Source organism: Xenopus laevis, chromosome 3L (assembly GCF_017654675.1).
Source record: "Xenopus laevis strain J_2021 chromosome 3L, Xenopus_laevis_v10.1, whole genome shotgun sequence".
Lineage (NCBI taxonomy): Eukaryota > Metazoa > Chordata > Amphibia > Anura > Pipidae > Xenopus > Xenopus laevis.
In genome coordinates this window covers 60,364,177-60,387,801 of record NC_054375.1, presented here as the reverse complement: position 1 = coordinate 60,387,801, position 23,625 = coordinate 60,364,177, and the positions used below count along the sequence as shown (strand labels likewise).

Below are 23,625 nucleotides of genomic sequence, written 5' to 3'. Positions count from 1 at the left end.
CTGCATCAATAGTAAATGTGGCAAAACCAAGAGTACATCCTGTTTTCAGAGGAGTTTAATTAAGTTTAACAGACTCATTTCCAATATTGAAAATTAAGCCAGCTACCATAAGTGTGTTTTTCCTTCAGGCAGAATAGTACTATTAAAACTGGATTTATTATTTATTTTTGATACAGCAAAAAAATTCACCTCCTGAATAAATCAGACAAAACAAAGAAGTGAAAACTTGTCACTGCATTTTTTTGTGTCAATGCTACATACATTTTTTAGATACCAGTCATAGCACGGCTTCTCATAAAATTTGCTGTCTATTGGATTTGGTTACGTCGCAAATGTAACAGTACAGCCACTAAGGCTTGGTTTTCACAAAATCCAAATATTTCTTATGGACCAAGTGATACAGGGCTGTCCTTTAGCCCTGGGGTATAAACTCTAATTAAAACCATCAGACTGCCAGGCATGTAAGTGTAAATGAAATAAAAAAACTGAGAGAAAAAATTCAAGTGAAAAGTTTTATTACATAAACTACACACAAACAATTCAATGAACAATCTTCTTTGCACTGCTGGATGGGACATTATATACATTCAAGGATTCACACTGTGCATATTATTCCTGTTTATGGCTTTTATTACACCCTTTCAAAAGATTTAAGGCCTCATTCAGTCCAAAGAACATATGCAAGTTATTTCTCAGAGATCATTACGATTTAATTAGTAACTAGTTATAATGACTGGAAAGAAATGCTAAATAAACAAACAGCTGTGCTTGCTCTAGGGAAGTCAAAGTAGACCTAGTCATAGCAAGTACGGTTCCAAATCAACAAGGTGAAGACCTAACTGCTGTCAGGACTAGGTCTATTTTTGATTCTTCATATTTACTTTACTTCCCCATTAATAAATTGACTGCCTAAACCATACCTCCCAACTGTCCCATTTTTAGAGGGACAGTCCCTCTTTTGACAGGTCAACCCCCGGTGACGTGTTTGTACTGGAAAGTCCCGATTTCTCTGCACTGAACAGCCTAAAAGTACAATGTTTCTAACTTAATTGGCTCTTGGCTGAGAGCCCAGAATAGATACTTAAGATCTAGAGAGATTTTGTATTGGCGAATGTCAAAAATACCGCCATCCAGAATCCAGACACACATCAAAGGCTATAGGAGGCGTCTAGAGGCTGTTACATTTGCAAAACGAGGCTCAACTAAGTATTGCTGAAATATCTCTGTTGGGTTGCCCAAATTTAAGCACCTGTCTAATTTTGTTATGATGCATATTGCATATTTTCTGTTAATGCAATAAACGTTGTCACTGCTGAAAAATGACTGTTTCCATAAGGCATGTTATATATTAAAAGGAAGTTGCTACTTTCAAAGCTCAGCCAATGATGAACAAAACTCCAAAGAATTAAGAGAGGTTCCCAAATTTTTTTATCTGACTAACTGAAAACAAGCACTTCCTGCATAATTAGAAATTTAATTAAGAGATGGATATGAATATAACTTGCATCCGAACTCCAAATTTCAAAACGAAAAGGCCAAATCTTCAGGTATGAAATGCCTGACAAGTTGAATGGCAATATGTTCCAATCAATATGATTGGTTATACTTCTGCATTGATTAAATAAAATAAGACTTGATATTTCAAAACTTCTTAATGAATTAGATTACCTAAGGCATAGAACTGCTGTGCTGGATGAATTTCAGGTGCTGTTGCCAGATACTGACTCAGCACACACAGCTGTCAAACGACACGTTACTTTCTAAAAGTTGTGTAGGCAGGAAAGTGATGAGGCCCAATAAATAATTTGAACCTGGCTGTATTTCATCAGACTAGTAATTACAGAGCAACCTAGAAGGTATTGTGGGTTGCTATCAAATGCAGCGTTACATCTTGTTTAGAAATAACATTAGTTGCTCACATTTTGATCTTGACATAAAGGGAAATGTTTCATTGAAGTGGGCGATGTGCACCTGTCCTCAAATTAATTCCTACCCAGTTCCAGATATGTAAGAAGCAATTTACCCTTGTGCTGAAGCAGTTCTTGAAACCTTACGCTGGAATATTAATACATATATATAAATGCATTGCTAAATCAGCTTATTATTCACAAAGGCAAACCATTTGTAAGAACAGCTTGCGATATAAAACCACAGCAAAACAAACATTAAAGATCAAATGAAACAGATGGAGTTTTCTTGTAAATTGTTTGAAAACAGTTCTGACTGTAAAATCAAAGTCTGTTTATCTGTATCGGCGTGGAACAGAAGTTGTAGGTAAGGGAAGAAGAATGTCAGACATGGTCCAAGCAGACAGCGAACATTTTTAATCACCGTTTACCAAATGCCTTTTTACTACTGATTGATAAATTAATCAAATGGTAATTTAAGATTTAACAATTTATTTGATGCTCTGGAACAAAAAAAAAATTAAATAATGTTGGAATCCTCTCTTCCTGCATGCAACATTGAGGAGTAAAGATTTAGATGGGGATAGTACAGCGCTGAGTACTATCACTCCATAGGGCAGAATGATGTTCAACTGCTTAAAGGAGAACTAAAGCTTAACTAAAAAGAAGGCTATAAATGTTGTACATTATATTTTATGATTTTGTACCAGTCCTAGGCAACCACAGCCCTCTAGCAGTAAAGATCTGTGCCCCCAAAGATGCCCCAGTAGCTCCTCCATCTTCTTTTCAGCTGATTTACTACACATGCTCTGTGCTGTTGTCAGTTACTGAGCCTAGGGACAGACTCAAAATATACAGTTCACATAGAATATAAATGTCACAATTTAAATTTAGCACAGCAGGGCCAAAGAAAAGAAACTATATTAGCAATTTAAAACCGTTTACAGAGTCAATTACCCCCCTCCCAGAGTTGCTTCAGAAAGACATAAGAAGGTAAAAAATGAAACTTTAAACTTCAGTATTAGAAAAGCGGTCACAAATAGAATTTAGAAAGTAATTAAAAAGTCTTTATATCTGGTGAACTATCTTACAGCTGAACTGGAAAAAGTGTTGGCAGGTGAACAACCCATCACTTCAAAATCATTTGAAAGAAGGAGATGTGTTTCTTCCCACAGAGGTGAATGATAGATCAACCGCAGAGGAACACGGACTGAAACACCTGTGTAAGAGACCTAAAACAGGCAAACACATTCAAAGGAATTGGCACAGGTATCTGATAAATGTGTCTTCTTGTTAAAAACTTTCCTGCCAGGAAAATGTTTCTGACAATATGGAAAGTTTTGATAAACAGGGAACAGATCACACTGCTAAGAATTTTTCAGGATTCTCCCATTCCAGATCTGATAAACCTGGCCTTAAAAATATAATCAAAAACCTACAATATGTATTACAGCAGTAGTAAGGCTTTAAAGAGAGAGTGCACTGAATGAATGAGATAAGAACATCTTCTCTGAACCAAGCAACTCACACAATGATGTTACAACCAATAATCCTCTTAACAAGGTGAGTTTCTCTGTGCCTGCCAGGGGTACTAATATGAGTGACAGGTCTTAATAATATAATGCAAAAGGCAAGATTATTTTATACTGAAAGAAGATTATGTTATTTAAGTGCAGTGCAGTGACTTGGTTATCATTGCTGCCTTTAAGCACTGGAGCCCTGAGTTCACCCAGCTGGGGGACTATATGCTAGGAGTTTGTATGTCCTGCAGGATGTTTTTCTGCGAATTAAAATGAGCCAAGACAGTGTGTATATAAGAGGAAACTTCGATTTTAGGGTACTGAAAATACCGTATACACTGGTACTGCGGCAAATACAGATGTATTTTGCAACTACCAAGTACATGAATATAGGACTGAATCCCGTACAGTTTCACAGAATTAAATTAATGTATGGCCAGCTTTATGCAGTCCATTCTCATCAACATTTCAAGCTGCATCCATCGGTCATATGTTGCATGGATTCTTACTGGCTGTGGTCTCCAGAGGGGAATGAGGCCAGTCGGGGTTGTGCTTACACATCCATTGTTTCTATGCAAAAGAGCTAATTGTAAAGAACTTCTCACAACTGCCCATCCTCAGGAGTCACTCCAGGCAGTGAGGCTATGGTAGAATGAACATGATGACATTCGATGACAAAGCGTTAAAGCCATGTTACTCAAACAGTTGGAGTGCTGCACTTTTTTAAACATGTGATAATTTGTTGGGTCATCTAATTTTAATATATATTATCATTTGTGGTATGTGGTAAAAAGTATTATAATTACATACTCACACTCTATATTTTTGAAGACTGCAAAGCCAGTATCAACTGGGGCAATGCCCAAGCTACACAACTTTTGTGACTTTCTCAAAAACAAGTTAGATACAACAATTAAGGGGTAAAAACAGATAACAGGTATGGGACAGATTATCCAGAATGCTTGGGACCTGGGGTTAACGTTTAATCGATCTTTCTGTAATTTGGGTTTCCGTACCTAAAGTCTACTAAAAATAATTTAAACATTAACAATATGATTGTTTTGAGTCCAGTAAGGATTAATTATTACTTACCGTAGTTGGGATCAAGTACAAGGTACTGCTTTATAATTACAGAAAAAAGGAAATCATGTTTAAAAATTTGAATTATTTTATTAAAATGGAGATAGCCTTCTGTAACTAGGAAGTTTCTGGATAATGGGTATCCAGATAATGGATCCCATACCTTAACTGATAAATAGGAAAAGCTATTTTTAAGAACAATATCTGTATGCCACATAAAAAGAATATGTATGACAAAATTCCTTTAGCTTTACTTCTAGTGCTCATTTTGGTGGGTGCAGTAAAATAAAATACTAATCGAAAGTGTACACATCTCACATTTTGCTATTTTCCTGAGCTGTAGATCGTAGTACAATGTGTACAGCCACCCAATTAGAAACATGCTTTCCACTGACGGCTAAAGTATTATAAGCAATGTCAGAGGATAATGTCTGCCAAGAATATTCAGTCACACAACAGATTGCAGGGGATTGCATTAGTCACTCTGTGGCTTCCTAACAATGACTATGACAGCAGCTGAACACAATGCTAGCTGGATTCTACAGAGCAATTTCAGCAGCATCATTTTTATAATATCTCCTATTTTCCTTATTTACCATTTGGGAATTCTTGTATTACCACTTTCGTGGAGTGCAGTTTTCACCACCATACAGCACCAACATTTCCAACTATCAGATCTGTAACCCCAGAGACAATCACCCACACTGATTTCTATTTCTTGTAACTTGCTTACAGCAAGGGATGCATTTATACACATCAGGAATATTTTACACTATTTTAAACTATAAATGTAGTTGTAGATTTACTTTATCTTTTGGTTAGGCTTCAGCTTAGGGAAAGGAGAGGTTTGTTTATACAGAGGGGTTTCAGTGAACTCATATTTGTTATGATTGAGAAGTAGAATGTGATTTTATTTTTACATTTTGCCCAGTTTAGAAACTACAAAAACCAAAGGTAAAATCACGTTAATCACAAAGCCTGTTCATTGAATTAATGTTAAAAAGGGTGTATACTGCCACTTTAATGGTGATCAGGAAGAAGGATGAAAATGTAAATTCCCTGATTCATGCTCAGAATTACTGTAATATGACTAGTTCCTCTTAACAACTTCTATGGAGTACTGCAAGACACATGCCCTACACCTCACACTAAACAATATATTTTATAAGATCCAGAAGAAAAAGAAAAACACATGCTGATCAAACTTTTTCAAGAAATAAAAATGAAAGGAACTGATTAGCCATGAAGGTACTAAACATATTATAGGCAATGTTTGTAACTGAATAAGTCCCTTAATAATGCAATGTAAATATAAATACAAGAGAAACAGATGGCATTTGTGCATCTCCCAGAGGCACGCCAGCCTTCCCTTTGCTTTTGTGTATGTGGGTCACTTGCTTAATTAGAGCTAAAGTGGCTAACCAATGGGACTTATAATACAAAACTCCAAGGTCTAGCTGGCTGCTAATTTATGCATCAAGTTCATTATTGTTTAGAAAATAGAAGATCCAGCTTCCCCATCTAAAAAAGGATTTCTGTTGTGTTTTACCTACTGTATGAGCAGCCATGAAAAGCACTAATGCTGCCCCCCACCTCAAGGAAAAGAAAGGCTAAACAGGTACTGTATTTTCATTGTACAGAGAGCATGGTTACAATGTGATAGCTGCTCAGAAATAAATAACACAAACAGTAGCATTGCATCAGCGCACAGAAAATGTGCCAGTGGCTTGCAATAAAGAAAATCCCATTAAAAGTGTTTATTTACTTTCATTAGTTTCCACAACAACACAGGCTGCTTGGAATTCACCTTTACCAGCCAACTAGGACAGAAAGCAGTGAACCATTTGGAGCTCCAGCAGCTATACAATCTATTTGATGTGGTCGAGAAGAAAACATGTCGCTGGACTATTGACTTTTATAACTCCCTTTTCACACTACATATATAGTTCACTGTGCTCCACTGGGATAAATTAAACATTGTTCTACGTCAAATTCCATAGGTATAGAGCTTTAAATAATAAATGGGGCTTTACAGAATATTGGCAGATATGACCTTGGAGTCACCAACACCTGACATTTGGCATTTCAATTCTACTTATGGACTGACTAGGTAACAGATGGATTTATTACAGAGGCGCACACTGATACAAGTAATGCTTACTCAAGCAGGGTTTATTCTGCAGGCATATCAATGTTACGGAGTAACACCACATTTTCCCTGAGCCGTAACACAGTCACAACTAGTAGTAATCGTATCATAGATAAAAAAACAACACTTAATAATTTACTTTGTTGCTATGCGAGATATTTTATTCCAAATACAAACTTCCCGACGAAGGAAACTGGAAAACAAGTGCCATATCATGTAAACTTTTCCCTTTAAGCAAAAATCCAGGATTGTCGCTCCAAGCAGTAGGTTTTGTTGCAAGTGTTTCCACATGGAAGCCCTATAATATTAACTTTGGGAAGCTCACAATTAAGAGTGACACATTTTCTGGAAAAAAGATCAGTCTGTATTTTAACATTCTTCCCTATAAAGATCAGCATCAGGTTAGAATGATCCTCAAGCGTAGCCTCCACTATAAGGCTAATATTCATAATTCACATATTAACCAAAAAAAAAAAAACTGTGTATACATAGTGTCACTTAGTCGTTCTATTAACCACTCTTTTGTCTGCATATATGTAGAAATGTGAAGTTATCTTCTTATATAACATTAAGAAACATGAATACTATTATTAAAAACAGGAATATTATCTTCCCAGAGGGGAAGGGGGTTAATATTTAATCCAAGATGTAATCTCAGAGCACCAGAGAAGTAATCTTAAGAGGTTTAGAGAGACTGAAGAACATGTCCAAGAAAATTCTTTAACAAATGAATGAATTTTAAGGTGACACAGCTTCTTATTTTTAAGCAGGCTTTAGCAAAGTGCAACCCAAAGTGCAATAGGAAAAGGAGGAATTGCAAAAGCCACTGTAAAACAGGCAAAGCAAATCTCATGAGGAGGCAGCTAGGACTGCAACAGTCGTGCACAAGAAGAGGTCACATTCAGACAAAGTGCAGACTGTTCAAAGGTCAGGAACTTGCTATAGATGAGGGAAACAGGTTTCATAAAGTGTCACTTTAAATAGGCATTTTACAGGGAGTGTAAAAAGCAATGGCATATGCAAACAGTCTGCTGAAGTTACAGATAAAGAAGTCTGAGCAACCATTTAACAATACTCAGGGTGTTAACAAACATAACAGTGTGGTGGGGGCAGAATGTGGACTAGCAAGTTGAAATTTATCAAACAAATGTTGTGAGGTCAGAAAATGGGTGGGGCTCAAAAAGGAAAAGAAAATATTTAGCTGAGCTCATGCTCGGCTGAGCTCAGATGAAAAGCCATTTCAAAAGTCTGCTGTGATTTTGCTGTAGCAATGCATAGTTACATAGTTAAATCGGGTTGAAAAAAAGACAAAGTCCATCAAGTTCAACCCCACCAAATGAAAACCCAGCAAGCGGTGCTATAGTAGTTGTGATATAGGGAACCTGTATGTGCCATGATGATCTAAATAGAAGTAAATATATTCCCCAATATAAATAGTAATTATTGGGTCAGATGTGAGCATACAGCAGTGAAATACTGCATGAGCTGCATGACAACTATTATCATGAAAACTATTATTGTTGCCAGGGTAGCAGCAGATGGTGGATATGTAATAAAGGATACACAGTTTGCTACAGGTTTAATCACCTATATCAACCAATCAGCAGCTAACCTTTGCAAGCCACCTGTTTAAAAGCAAACATCTTACTGGTTGTCATGGGTTACTGCATCTGGGCAAACCTTGCACCATTTACCCCACCTCCCATTTTTCCATGAATTACCAGATTTTGGGCTCCATCCCCAGTCTCCAATCACTCTTAAGCAGTCCGCCAATTTCTGACAAATTTGCAGTGAAAATCTGAGCTGCACATACAAAAATCTGTCAATTAACCTACCAATATGTTTTTGGAGTGGGAGGATACTCTTAGGAAACCCATGTAGATATGTGGAGAACATACCCCAGTGCTGCAAGGCAGCCCTGCTAACCACTGAGCCACAGTGCTGCCCATTCAAGTAAATGGGAAAAATTAAGGTGTAATATTTATTTTGGCATAGTAAAACAATTGACCCTTTTTAAATATATTTTAAACTAAATCTTACTGGAATTATTTAATGTAACCTAACAAATAATGTCTGAATTATTTCCTTCATAAAAACGGTTAGAAAAACAGGTGTGGGCGAAGGCACGTTTTTATGAAATCACAACACAGCATGCGGATGGTGGAAAATGGGCAACTTTGAATATTTGTTTCTAACAGCCCCAAACACCTCTGCATGCTTGCATAATCTTATAACACCTTTTTGCTCTACATTTTCAGCAAAGTACTGCCGTTTTTTTAAATTCAAATATATTCTGGAGCACAGCGTTAAATCTTTGTGGTACTTTCAAGCAAGCAGAGCATTCACAATGACTGGAAACCCATTTGTATTCTGTATGGCTCGGTCTGACATCTTTTAAACAAATATAACCGACTAACAGGATACCATCCTCTCTTTTCAAAAACAAATAAGTTATGTTCAGTTTCCCACAGAAGCAAATCTAGAAAATAGCTTGCGGCTGTATTGTGTATCCCCTGGGTATCCCTAAACAGCTATTGCCACTAATATGACAGCAGAGCAAATTTAGGATATTGAGGTTCAGAAGCAGAGTGAAAAGCTTTACAGTTATATAGATCTTTATTAAATGTAATAAATACTGTACATTTAAGTGTTCACATAGTAGATAAATATGTTTTATAGGCAGTATATATATATATATATATATATATATATATATATATATATATATATATATATATATATATAATCCAAAGGTAAGGTGCACACTGGGAACTTTTGATAATTTAAAATGTCAATTTTATTAAATACATACCTTAGTCTCTACGCATACAATCTTTTTTTGCTTATTTTTCTATGTTTATTCTATTGTAACTGTTCGCTGGAGACTGTTAATTTCTTGTACGGCAAAGAAAAAAATGTTGCCATGAAAAAGCTATGCAAAAAGCTCAGAAAACTGGTGGAACTAAACACCATTTTTTATGCAGCTTAAATCTGAGCAGGATTTGACATGGTGTACCATGACGTTAATATGACATTACATTTGGACAGCAATATAAGGATCAAGAAGAATCTGAGATGCCATCCAGAAAGGCTGCACTGATCAGTTTGCAATCAGTGCGGCCTAGCAACAAGCAGTTATTGCAAGTGATACAATTATACTTCAGTATGAACGCCGCATACTCATACGCTTCTTGACCAACTGCTGTCTTTTTTGGTTTTAGTAATTCAACTTCAGGAGGAAATGTGCAACATAAATGTTGGTGCAGGCCAAACCAGTGTCCAAAAGAGATCTGGCTCTCGCACACCTTTGTAGGAGATAATTACAATGATGTCTGGTGCACAATGGTAGAGGTCCGGCAACCCCAAATCCAATCTAGAAGTCAAAAAAGCCAGAGGCACAAAGAACTGATGCAGGCAAGGAACGCCCTTCCACGTTTATTGCGGAATAGCACTGCAACGTTTCGGGGTCAGGCCCCTTTATCAAGCATATAAACGTGCAAGGCGTTCCTTGCTTGCATCAGTTCTGTGTGCCTCTGGATTGTTTGACTTCTAGCAGGCCAAACCAGGACACGCTACACACAAGGCAAGGAGAGACACATCTCATTTACTTTAAGCATGTTTGGAAACATCTTAGGGCATAATCAGCCAAAATCAGTGTTTTCATCAAATCCGACATTCATATCTTGTGAGTGGACAATGGTCTGTGCCCATTGCTAATTGTGTGTCTAGACAACGTAAAGGTGGCCATACACTCAAGGATCCACTCGGCTAGCTACCTACCCGATTTGCCCACCTTTACCTGGCGATATTGTTAAAATGCAATTAAATCTTCCATGTATGGCCATCTCAGTGATTAGGATCTGACTTTTATAGTTATAACAATGACAGCACATGTCTGGTAGCTTTTGATAAATGTCCGTAATATTGTTTGTAAATGCACTTTATAGTAACATGGCCAATGTTTCCAATTTTCTGACACCCATAATAATCCATTAGTGATTGGTGTACAATGTTAGAATAATAAAAGCAAACACCTGTTGCTATGGACCAGTGTTGTTTTAAACACTAAATATTGAAAAATTAAAGCTTAAACCACTTACACGGTTATAACCGTGTCCATAAGAATATCATACATAGTAGGTGTAATACATTAATGCGATCATTATATTGCACAAAGGTCCAGAGACAAAACGTCCCCTATTTTTAAACAAGATTAACTATGAACATTTTGGAAAATTTCTTGTCTGTATGTAAGGCAAAAAAACTATATATACACACATATATATACACACACACACAATCTGCTGCTGGTGCACACACAAACTGCTTGTCAATGCCTGGGTGCTGGTTATAAAATAATAGATAAATATAGCATACAAAAAACCGCACTACACAGGACTTGTGAGTGAAAAAACTTGTTCCTTTTATTCCTTCAACGTTTCGGCTCCTTACTCAAGCCGTCATCAGGAAGTGAAATACAACAAACCAAACTTTAACAGCCAAATGGTGCCAAATTCAAAAAGTGACATCATGAGTGGGTCTGTCTATCGAAGTGTCAATATATTTTAGTGCACGAGGAAGTTTTTAGAGTTGTCACTTGCCAACTCACATTAATAAACTGCAATGCTTCGTATAATCTGTAATCTATATTATCAGTGAAAAATCAGAGGTGCCTGTGTCAGTTTTATTGCCTGTGACATCCATGACAGTGTGAGATAAAGTAAAAATATTGAGGGTCTCTCTTCCCCTGCATCAAGAGTATATATGAAAATTAAAAAACAGCATTGAGGGTCTTTTTGTCTATTGTTCATTTTTAATACATGTTTTGGTTTTACGTGCACGTGGGCAGCTACATCTTTATTTTTTATTTTATTTATTTTTTAGAGCACAGTTTAGGCTGCAGAACAGCTGTCACTTTCAAAGAGAACGTTTACGGCCATTAGGTACTGTATCTCGCTTTACACTTACATTATCTCAGTATGTGCTAAACGCATTGAAAATTGCTTGACCCAATCTGCTGAGAAATAGCACATCCATTATGCTTGAATTTTTGTCTTTTTTTCCTTTTCATTTTATAGAAGACAAAATCAAAATGTTTATGCCATACAAAAAGACATTAGAGGCTATCATCTCTACTGCTACATTAGCCTAAGCAGAGTCTTTACTGCTCATGATTTATTAATTCTAGCACTTTTTTCCTGTATCAAGCAATATAAGGAGTTTCCGGGAGCTCCTGGCTTTATTGGTCCCTTGTGAAGTGCATGGGTCAACTTTTGATGAATCCCAGCATTTCCAGATCTTGGAGCATTTTCTTAGATCTGCACCATAACTCACTAAAACCTTAGAAATACTGCATGGCTCTGTCTTCTGTATCAGAACTTAATGAAAGCAGCATGTGGATTGGTATTTTAGAAGACACAGTGGTGAATTTGTGCACATAATACACAAGAGACTAGTGAAGTATATTCTTATATAACACACAACAGACATGAATATCCTGTAACATTTATTCTTGTAAACAGTGTTTAGTGATGTCATCAGTTAGCATTGTTGCTTAATGATGTAAGGTGTCACATGACTCACTGAAATTTGTGTATTATTTAAAAAAAAAAAAAAAAAAAGTCTCCTGTTATAAAATATAACGATATTAGAAATCACCTTGGAGTTCCATGATATAAATATACAACAAACACACACAGGATTCTTACTACACACAAAGCAATGCTCACACACAAGAGGGCCTATTGGGGCCTATTAACATATAATTTCATCACAATAATAACAAAAAAATATAAGGCAAAGGGTACAATTCGCATTCCTACATGCAGTGGTTGAGGGATAAAGATGGGTAAATAGGTTGAAGTTAGAATTAGCAAACTAGTGATCGTGCTATAGTTAATATCCTCTAACATTTTATAGCGAGTGCTTGGGACCTGGTTTTCCAGATAAGGGATATCTCCATACCTTAGGTTTGCTATAAAAAATGTAAGCATATAAGCCCAATAGAATAGTTCTATGAAAGATCTATGAAGTTTAGCTACCATCAAAAACAATGTACTGTTTTATTATGACATTGAAAAAAGAAATAGTTAATTTGCTTAAAAATGGACTCCGTGGGAGATGGCCTTCCTGTAATTCAAAGCTTTCTGAATAATAGGCTTCCGGAAAAGGGATTGCATATATACTTGTATACAAATTAATATGTCTATAGCATACCTCCCAACATTTGAAAAATGGAATGAAGGACAAAAGGTTCGACCGCATGTATTGCAGCAAAAAAATTAGACCATGCCCATTTTATGGACACACGCCCCTAAATACATGCCCATTTTGCAAAATTTGGCAGGTTATGGAAAGGTTGAACACATTTCTGGGGGTTTTAGGGTCATGTTTTATTGAAGGTGAAATTGCCCTTTAATCTGCAAGTCTCAGTTCTCCCAACAGCCCTGTTTACCTTATTAGTTACGATTGTATCTAAGTGCAGGTGCCACGTATTCTAGACTCTCTGCCAAAAGCTTCTTGCTTAATTAAGCTTCAGAGATTTAATATTATTTTCTGGCATTTGTGCAGGAGATCAAAGGGAAAAGCAGGACATTTCAGTAAGAAACCGGGACTGTGGGCTGAGCTATCAAAAATCTGGACTGTCCCACAGAAAATGAGAGGTAGGTTATCGGTATACTCAATATGGTCAAAATCATCCATAATAACTGGTGGCTACAGGTGTTTGACATGAACTAAAAGCATTTTTACGTTACCGCACTTTAAACATTCTGAGCTACATACTGACCCATAAAAACACGTATAAAAAATACTCAAACATTAGGTGTGCATTCCAGGGTGCATTTCCCTTAGAAACAACTCAGCTGGAACCACATATTTCACTTATATGCCATTCATGTTGCCCTGCACACAAGCCAGTATTCGAGAAAGTAAAAGAAAAATAGGCTGTTTGCAAGTGAACTGCATACAATCAAGTCCCAAAGGGTTAAGACTGTAACTGCTAGCTGTCGAGCTTTCAGGTCAAGGAGAACTGCACCTTGAACACAGTTACATTTAAATCAAGTCATGCATTTACAAAGCTAATACCATTTCCATTTTTTGTTCATTCAAAGATGAAGTCAGCCTATTTTTATGGGGAAAAAAAATTCTGAATAGATGCATGAAAATACTTCTGCAAATGTTAAACGCCAACAACCCCTTTGAGCACGCAATTGTTATTGTCAGACTGCTCACAGAAGGGACTACTTAGAAGAATGCAGAGCGGCTCTGTTCTGCAAAACATTGGAGGAATTGTTAAGTGGCACACATTTGTGCTACAGCTGCAGTGAGTTTTCAGCGAGTGCCTTGCAGCCCAACACAATCCAGAAACTTTTTAAAAATAAAAAACTTTTTTTTATCTAACATAGAAGCATATATTCCCCAAAGTATCACCAGGTCCCAATGGGTGAGCAGACCTAGCTAAGGCAAGTTGTAACCGATATTGGTGAATTGTGCAAAATGGTCATCAAAAAGGATCATGTTAGATCATTTTTCACTAAGGAGTGCCTTCAGTTGATGGGCTGACCCACAATTTGTTTATCTCCGTTTTCCTTTTTTTAATTATCTCTTTTTACTGAAAAGGGGATTACAACTCAAGTAAAGCACACTGAATGTGGGGGACAGAAATCTCTTCTAAGAAAATACCTCCGATACCTGATTAAAAAAAAAAAATGAAGTAATGTTGGATAGCATTAATATTTTGCACCCCTGAGATCTTGGGTTCTATTCAAATCCTAGCACCGTGGGTGGGACTCACAAAGGTGAAGTTAAAAGATTATCACCTTCACAAAAGCCTTAATCTGTTTCGTGAATAAAGTGGTTTCAGATTTGTTGTTGTAAATCTGGAGTACAACTTGCACCAAGTTGAGTTTAACTGTGAAACTGTTTTGATGGTATATAAAAAATATTTTATTGGTGTGAGGCAGAGCAAAAAGAAAAGAAACTGGAGTGGTCATTTAATGGTTTTCTGGCATCCAAAAAAAAATTCCTCCAAGTTAACTCCAGTGAAAGTAGTAGTTTATATGTTCTGTAGCGCTCCAGAAAACCTCCAAACCATCCCACAAGAAAAACATACTGTTGATGTCCATACACAAACTTTTTTTTCATGCATTTGATGATTGAGGTGGAGAATTTTATAGGTTGCCAATGCATATATATGAGCAAGTCAAGACTGCCAATCTGCATATTCTGGCAAACCTTTGCCACAGACAATCACTGCTGCCTGTGGGGGGGGGGGGGTTATGCCTCTGTGTACTTCAAATCTCAGTCAAAACCTGAATATGGGATAATAATTAGCCACATATCAGACAAAACTTAATAAACATGAGACCATGCCATACATTTTAGTATTTGCATTTATTATGTTGCATAAAAAGAGCAAAAAGGGTTGTACACCCTTATAGAGTGGAACTGCATGCTGCTTCCCTACTGAAGCCATTTACTTCTGCACATCCACATGAAAATAATCTCCATTATCTATTTTGAACAACTCACTCTGTGTACCTTGTTGCCCAGTGTCTCTGTGTACCTTTTAAATGAGTTTGCATGAGTTCTTATTACGACCAGACTACAATTTATATAAACTGACCCTTAGAGGGCACTTTTCTGTTATTGGTAAAGACATATTTTTCAGGATACAGTTTAAAAATGCTATACTGGAATCAGCGTATCTGGAATACTGTAGGATCTGTTGTAACGTTAAATAATCGGAGCCAAAATTGCCAAACTCTTTATGTTTTGGTATATCTATAAAGTCAGGATGCCTTCAATGGCTAATTCATTGTAAAGAGTGAGAAAAAACTCCTGTCGACATGGGTATGTTTCCCTGGCAATACTATCTTTTTTTTAAACTCAGGTAGTTTATTGAAAACATAAAAAGACAAGAATCATAGACGTTCTTACATCAGGAGCACAAACAAAAAAAAAAACATATCACTGTCCAACAAGTCAGTAACGGGATACATGCATGTAGTATACAGATGTTACACTATACATCAACATCAGTGCAAAAGACAATATGAGAGAGCTACACAACTCAGAATGGTACAAAAATATCAGGGAACATGCAGCAAAAGAATTGTACAGTCATAGTAGTACCATAGCACCGAAACAGTGATTCACCCAGTAATCGAGCGGCTATGTGGAAGGGGGAATACATCCAACCAAGGACCCCAAATCCTACTAAATTTAGCAGGGACCCCCCGTTTCAAATAGACGAGTTGTTCAATGTTGGATACAACTATCATAGATTGCTTCCAACAAGCAAACGTAGGGGGAGCGACTTTCCTCCAATTCTGAGTAATAAGCTTCTTGGCCAACAATAAAGCCTCCTGTAGGAAAAGCAGTTGATGCTGATTGAGGTGGAGATCCTGTAAAATAGCCAAAACACATACTTTTGGCGACCTATCTATCTGTATTTGCAAAACCCTATCCAAGGTGTCTAAGATAGACCCCCAGTACGGCACAATCTTGCTACAACTCCACAACATATGCAAAAGAGACCCTTTTTCCAGGGCACATCTAGTACACAGGTCAGGAGTATCAGCATTAATAAGATGTAACCTAGCAGGGGTATAATATGCTCTATGGAAGATATATAATTGAATGGTACGAAATCAATAATTAGGGGAAAACAAAAGGATAGAGTCTTGCGCTTCCTGCCATTCCTCCTCAGAAATATCACCCACATCAGCCTCCCATTTGTCTGGCAATACTATCTTTAACTATTTTTTCCAGTTTTCAGAAACCTACTATAGCGGGTTAAAACATCTATAAGGGATTTTTTTATGGTTCCCTATTTGATCGTAATAGGACAAATTATGTGTAGGAGTAAAATAAGTCAAAGCTGTATTCATGGGACAAAAACTTTGAATGGTATATTGCTACAAATGTTCCTTCTTCATGTCATAGGGGTAACAGCATGTAAATAATATGAACAGGAATGGCTATCCTGCTGCTGAACTACAACTGCCAGCAATAAAAGACCAAGTCATGGGAGATAAAAGGAATCGTAAGGGCTTTGCGTTGATATTGTTACAATACATAAAGCACAGCAGGTGAGAAACTTGGCAGCAGCTGATAAATTCACCCACAAAATCCCAAGATAAGCTATATCAGTCAAAGCCTTTCCAGGCTGTTTGCTTTCAACAAGGAACTATGCAAGTTTGCCTGATATCCATGGGGGTGTGGATATGGGACTTAAGTCACTCTTCGCTCATACCTGCTGCAGTTTGTGCAAGACAAAAATAAACTGAATGACAATAACAAGCACGAAACAAACTAGGTTCATAGCATATGCAGCATTTAACATACTACAGAAATGTAAGGTGTTTTTAAGTGCCAACCCCAAAACAGCAGTTCTCTATCGCTTGCCACAAGGACAGAGCCAGCTAGTTGTATTCTAGGCACCAGTTAACACAAGCCCAGGGGATCTATTCAATCTCAACAGTAAAGAGAGGCTGATGAAAGCTGTCAAAGTAAATCTATGCTCACTTTTTGGATGGTTTAATTTCAATGGAGCATGAAACTCCCCAGGATGGTTAATAGGCTTAGCCAGGCGTGCTGTTCTCCCTAATATATTTTAATTATGCATCAGTCTTAATTGTAATCTGATTAAATCCCTAAAAGGGCTCAAAAGAGTTTTTTTGTCATCTAAAGGACTCATTTAGGGTTGCGCTGATTTCTACACAGTACAACACAATAATTAAAGATTGGAACCTAACTGCTCAACTGCCACATCTACACAATCTGCCTCTTATAACAGTCAATAAACTGACATGCACCAACTGTCTGGGAAACTTCTTGTCAGAATAGAAGGGCTATGATATAATAAGTAAATAGTCCAGATAATTTACAGAGGCTTTAAATGCCCTTCTTGATCTGTGAGAGAACTGTCTGGGATTTACCAAGTTAACATGAAATATAAAGGGAAACTGAACTGTATATAATGGGTTAAAGTGCTATCTCTGAGTTTACTTCCCTGAAGTCAAAGTCCAACAACAGGCAAAGCACTTATATAGAAGGTAACATTTTAATAAAGGTGTTACTGGGAATTCATCATTATAGCAGCCAGTCAGGGAAAGGCTTTCATTAGTCTTACAGCATTGCACAGATTAATCCCAAATTTATTGTACTAGAGCAGGAACCCATAGCAAACACAAATTATAAACTCGCGTATATGAATTTCTGCCATAGAGCAGGTGCCTGTGTCTGTTGTTTGTTAGAGCAATTAATAAGCACATTTTAACGCAGGTAAGGACAAATGCTTGTTCTCAGAATGGCAACTTGTAAAAGTTGCATTTTCTTATTTTCAATATAGAAAGAGTTTGTATGGAAAACATTGGCTATAGAAGTTAAATAAGCTGCAGCTTTATTATACTAGGGAACTGGAAAGCAAGTTGCATTGCTCTATTCAGCGGTACTCCGTATGACAGGTATATCCACACTGGCTGGCATCTAATGCAGATTCAAACTGACTGATGTGCTGGATGATGTGTTAGCGCACGGAGACTAGTTCTTTACACTATGATCCCTTTATTATACAATGTGCATGTGCTTGTTTACTTACTGAAAAAATACACTGTCTGTTACAGGGAAATCCATGCATGCACGTTACATGATATAGTTTACAAAATAGTTACATTACATTAAGTGATACAATGTCTCTATTTACACACACACACACACACACACACACACACACACACACACACACACACACACACACACACACACACACACACACACACACACACACACACACACACAGATCAGTCAGTAGGTTCAATGCATCCTACAGTTTTCACAGATGTTACCCACCAGCTGTTGTTTAACTACAACCCCCAACATCCCCTACTGTCTTCATACACGTTGGAAGTTGCAGCTGAAGGGTTAAAGGTTGGATATATCTCCAGTGCTTGCTGGGAGCCACCTTGGAAACAGTTAAACAAGATATTTGGGGGGGGAACAGAGATAAGGGCATGATATACACAGTGCTCACAAGTGAAAGTGGTAGGAGGGGACACAGGCTGAGGTTTCCTTGCAGGCACAATGAGGTCTCATTCATTCATACAAACAAGGAGAAGTTCCTTAGCTGCCAAGTGAATGTCGTTCCCCAGGGACAGTGCTCAGTCCTGCTGCTATAATAACACCCCGAGGTGCTTTATTGTCCATAGCCCAGAGAAAGCGGCAGTTGCAGTCAGTGGGTTATTACAGCATGTGCTGCAGCAGCTTCAGCTCTCATTCTCTACTACATTCAGTGTGGCAATTAGCAGTCGTGGCAATTAGTAGCTGCACCCCGAGCTGCTTATAAAGGGGGGTCCCCTGGAAATTGGTATCCAGTGCAGGCAGCTGAGGAAGTCCGGGGAGATCAAGGGACTTTGGGATAAAGTATTAGTAACGGACAGTGTGCCGGGGGGACGTACCTGTCATCATAGCAGAAGTCAGCGCCGAGGGTGTTGAGATACAGGACGAGCCCCAGGGCGCTGCTCAGCAACTCCGCGATCATCTCTCCCGCACGGGTCCCCCAGGGCTGCTGCCGCCGCGGCTCTCCTCGCTCTTATCCCACAGCAGGAGGCAATAGATCACCGGCCGCAGCCCATTGCCGGGTATAGTAACGCTGCTCTCTCTCTCTCTCTCTAACCCATGGCACAGCGAGCAAGGACTGCAGCCAATCATATACTACTACTCTCTATTGTTTAGCCTGAGCTACAGGAGGAGAGATGCTGCTGTCTGATAATAAAAGAACAGCCAGTCCCCGGCAGCACTGCCAATCTCCCAAGTAGAATGAGCAGCGGCAGAACACACTGTCAGCAGTAGCAGCACTAAGAAGAGCCCGGGCTGCAAGCGAACCATCCAGGGATCAGCCGCGTGGGGCTCAAGTCTCAGCCAGTGCGCATGCGCCCAACAACTCCCTTCATCAGCCGTCTCCCCGCCCACCATTCTTCTAACCTTGCCTTCCTCCTCCCTGCCCGCCCCTCACAGGGTCTCTTTACCTTTCTCCTTTTCCCTCAGAGGAACCCATCTGTTTGCTCTTCGCTCCGGCGGCCACTCAGTTCTTCCAAATTAGAACTGGGAAACACTGAGCTCTGATTTCATAGGGAGAAACGTTTTTCACTTATAGCTCTAAAGAGATTACTATTGTGAGAAGCAGAAGTAGACATACATCAAGCAACCCACCTTCATTGACATACTTGGAAAATATTCCCAGCATTTATACATATATATTGCGCAGAATAAATAAGGTTTTTGTTGAGAGTCTGCTGTATATACACTGCCTGCTATATGCTGAGTTGTGAGTCTCAAACTCCCCATAGCTATCCCACAAATGTAATAAAAGGCACTAGGTTTGCCCAGGAGCAGTAACCCACAGCAGGGCCGGGTTTGACTAAACGGCACCCCGAGGCCTGCATGGTCCTAGAGCTGGGCACTTCCACTCGCCTCCGCCCCCCGTTGCCGCCAGGTCCTAGAGTTGGCCACTGCAATCTAGGACACAGAAGCACTGGGGAGCTTTGCGTCTGGGCGGCATGCCGCCCTTAAAATTTCACCGCCCTAGGCCTGGACCTTTGTGGCCTCGCCCAGTGTCGGACTGGGACACCAGGGGCCCACCCAAAAATCTTAGACCAGGGGCCCAATGTCAGTACTATTGCTCTCCTCACATAACCTCTATTCTGCTAGTCTCTTTTCTTTACATGCTATAATCTATTATTCAATCTATTTAGTCTCTTTGTTCTCATAGAAATAGGTAATGGCCATGAAATATGACAAATGTTTTGAAGCAGGAGGGCCCACTGACACCTTGGCCCACCAGGAGTTTTCCTGGTATCCCTGTAGGCCAGTCCGACATTGGCCTCGCCACAAATCTGGGCCTGAGCCACAACAACCAATCCGATGCTTGCTTTCAGTGGCTGAACTACCGGGGGAGCAGGGGGTGCAAGCGGGCCAGGGCCCGCACCCCCTCAGAGCCCCCCGGCAGTCCGTGCGCTGCTTTGCGGCGCATATTCCCGGCCAGTTCCGGGTGTACAGAGGGGGGCGGGGGGACCGGCTGCACGTCCTGCGCCAGGGCCTGCCCCCAGGGGCGTAACTATAGAGGAAGCAGACCCTGCGGTTGCAGGGGGGCCAGGAGTGTAGGGGGCCCAGTGAGACCCTCATTAATTAGCAATTTTAATATATCTTGCTAAAATAGGCCAACTTATAAATATTTTGGGGCCCTAAATTGAATTTGCTATGGGGGCCAGTAACAACTAGTTACGCCACTGCCTGCCCCCCTCTAGTTACGTTTCTGCTTGCTTTTATACAGGTGACCATGCTGATGGGTTACTATGAGTTACTGCTCCTGGGCAAACTTAGTGCCTTTTATTACATAACCCCCAAAGTGTTACATGAGTCTGTCTCACAGGTGTGGCCCTTGCTGTGGATGGAAGAAGGGTTAACTTCTCTGATGTCACACACACAGCAGTTTCACCAGTGTCTAAACCATAAATAACTGTTTATTTGCTGGATCACAAAAAGTCACTTTCTTTCCATTGTTCAGAATACGATGACTTCACAGTATTTCAATTGTTATTTCCATTTACTGTATTGGGCACAGGCAGGGGGGCTCCTGCCATGAGAATCAAATTGAGGATCATGCCTCAGGCAGTAGTGCTGCACTGCTGCTCCTGGTGCCTTTTAAACCCAAGTTTTTTCAGTCAGCATTGCAATTGCACTCCCTGCCATAGCGATGCGGCCCCCTTCAATGCTGAAAAGTTAAGTGCCCAGGGACAGCGCCAGAAAAGTTGCATCCAAATGGCACACACCTGCGGATCATTCCTGGGACAGGGTATTAGTCACAAATAGAGGTAGTACTCTTTGAAGGCTAATTACAGTTGTGTTCTTCAGCAGACCTCTCTAACCTTGAGCTTGCTTACTTGTGGTCCTATGCAGACAGGTGGCACACTGGGGTATTAACCCTACCTGCTCTCCTTGTTGGAGCCTCTGGCTGTTCTATGAAATACCCTCAACTGAACACTCACTACATAGTAGAGGAGGCAACGGCTGAAGGAGCAGATCCAACCACATAGATGTAGAGGTACTCAATGAGCAATCTCCCAAACAGATGTGGAAAATCAAGTTGACGTTTATTCAGGTACACATGGAAGTAGCTTCAACTACACATGGAGATGTGTACCTGTATAAATGTCAACTTGATTTTACACGTCTGTTTTGGACCTTGCTCATTGAGTGCCTTCTCTACATCTATATAGTTGTATTACAGAATCTGCCCTTACACTAACTAGCTACTCCTACTGAGGCCTCCTACCTCAGGTTCTCCAGCACTGACCACTCCTTTTTTGTTTATCACTTTCTGTTCTCTGGATCTCATTTTTAAAGCACCGTAACAGAAGTCGGGTCTTCTCCAGGTTTTTCATTAGCTGGCTTGCAACATTGTTTAGGAGCCAGGAGTGCAGTGAATATAAACAACCAGCCATATATTGGTTTTAGCAGCAATTACATTAACAGATATTTGAAAAATGTTAATATATATATGGGAAAGTTGTTTCAAATTACATTACACAATTTTCATTCACCATGCAAAAATAGTTTTGGAAGGAGGACCCCTTTACATCCCTCTCTTTTCAGGTTGTCATCAGAGGCTGCTGCCATATCATCCCTTAAAGGGGGTTATTTACTAAACCTCGAATTCAAGATTTTTTTGTGCAAAAACTCGATTTTTTTTTTTGTGAAAAACACCCTCAAATTTTTTCAAGATTTATTATACCCTGATGCTGCAAATAGCCCAAATCCGAAATCTGCCATCTCAGACTTGTCAAGGTCCAGTATAAGTCAATGGGAGAGGCACCTATCTCAATTTGTAGTTATCATAGTCTGCACTGAGTCATTGAGTTTTTCTTTGATCCAATTAATTTGGGTTATTCTATTGATAAATAAGCATAGCAGTCTGGTAGTGTATTTTTTAAATAAAATATGAGATAAATTCTGTTTTTAGTAAATAACACCCAAAATGTTCTCCTACATGGTAAAGTCTCAATGCTGACATCTGCAGACTACATGTCCCATAATGCACTGTGAGTGCATCATTCACACAAGGATATTGGAAGAAACAATAACCCACAGTAAACTCTAGTTGCTGCCATTTTATGTTAGATATAATGCTGCAGACTCTTGTAGTCTTTGACCGGGGATGTATGTAGGAAACAATATTTCCTAATATGCTGGGCTTTAATAACCCATAAAAGCTGAACTACCTAGTTTCAGTCATTTATCAGACAGACTATTAACCCCTGCTTGACCATGAGGCCATCACTTATAAAGGAAAGGAAGTATATATGTCTGGAAACTAACATTAATACAAAAAATCACAAAAGCCAAGATTTAGCCAACTGATTGTGTTGCATAGCATCCATGTGTAGCTCCTGTCTGGGAAATGTCAAGTCACCCGAAGGGAAGATCTTACCTAAATCTTTGTAGTGAAAAGTCTGAAAATGCTTTATATTACAGGTTGATGAGATTTCCCGGATTTGCTGCTAACAGCAGATTAAAATGATAAAATAGCCTGTTTTTTTTTGCTGGCATTATTACAAAATAATGTGCAACACTGGTAATGGAAGGCAACAGGGAATGTTTCATTTAGTTAAATGTATTAGAAACTTTCATAATATTGTTTTCATTGATCAAAGGGGGGGCATCCTTTATATATCTGTATGAAAACTCAGAAGATTAACAACAAAGTGAAAACAAATATTACCAAAGATACATTACTTAGCAATTACACTTTTTTATTATTATTATTGTTTTTATATTGTTGTTATTGTTTTTTACTTCTCTTATTTTCTATCACTTGGCACAGTTTGATATTTGCAGTCCCTGAAAACAGTGTAACAGCTTGCCGGAGGGTCATAAGGCTGGTGGCACCAACTGTGGGCATTAGGCT

The 23,625-nt window shown here is 38.9% G+C and overlaps 1 protein-coding gene across 2 annotated transcripts in view; it reads right to left on the bottom strand.

Annotated features, from left to right (window-relative positions):
- tmtc2.L (transmembrane and tetratricopeptide repeat containing 2 L homeolog) overlaps positions 1-19,648 on the bottom strand; it is a 151,380-nt gene extending 131,732 nt beyond the window's left edge. The window contains exon 1 of one of the 2 annotated variants that reach the window (XM_018252372.2): positions 19,118-19,648. Coding sequence is in view for 1 of the 2 variants with exons in the window: in XM_018252371.2 (XP_018107860.1) it covers positions 19,118-19,200 (83 nt within the window). In the remaining variant the exon portion in view is untranslated. The remainder of the gene's footprint in view (positions 1-19,117) is intronic. The other variant, XM_018252371.2, reaches the window with a different exon arrangement.
- Between the last annotated feature and the right edge of the window lie 3,977 nt (positions 19,649-23,625).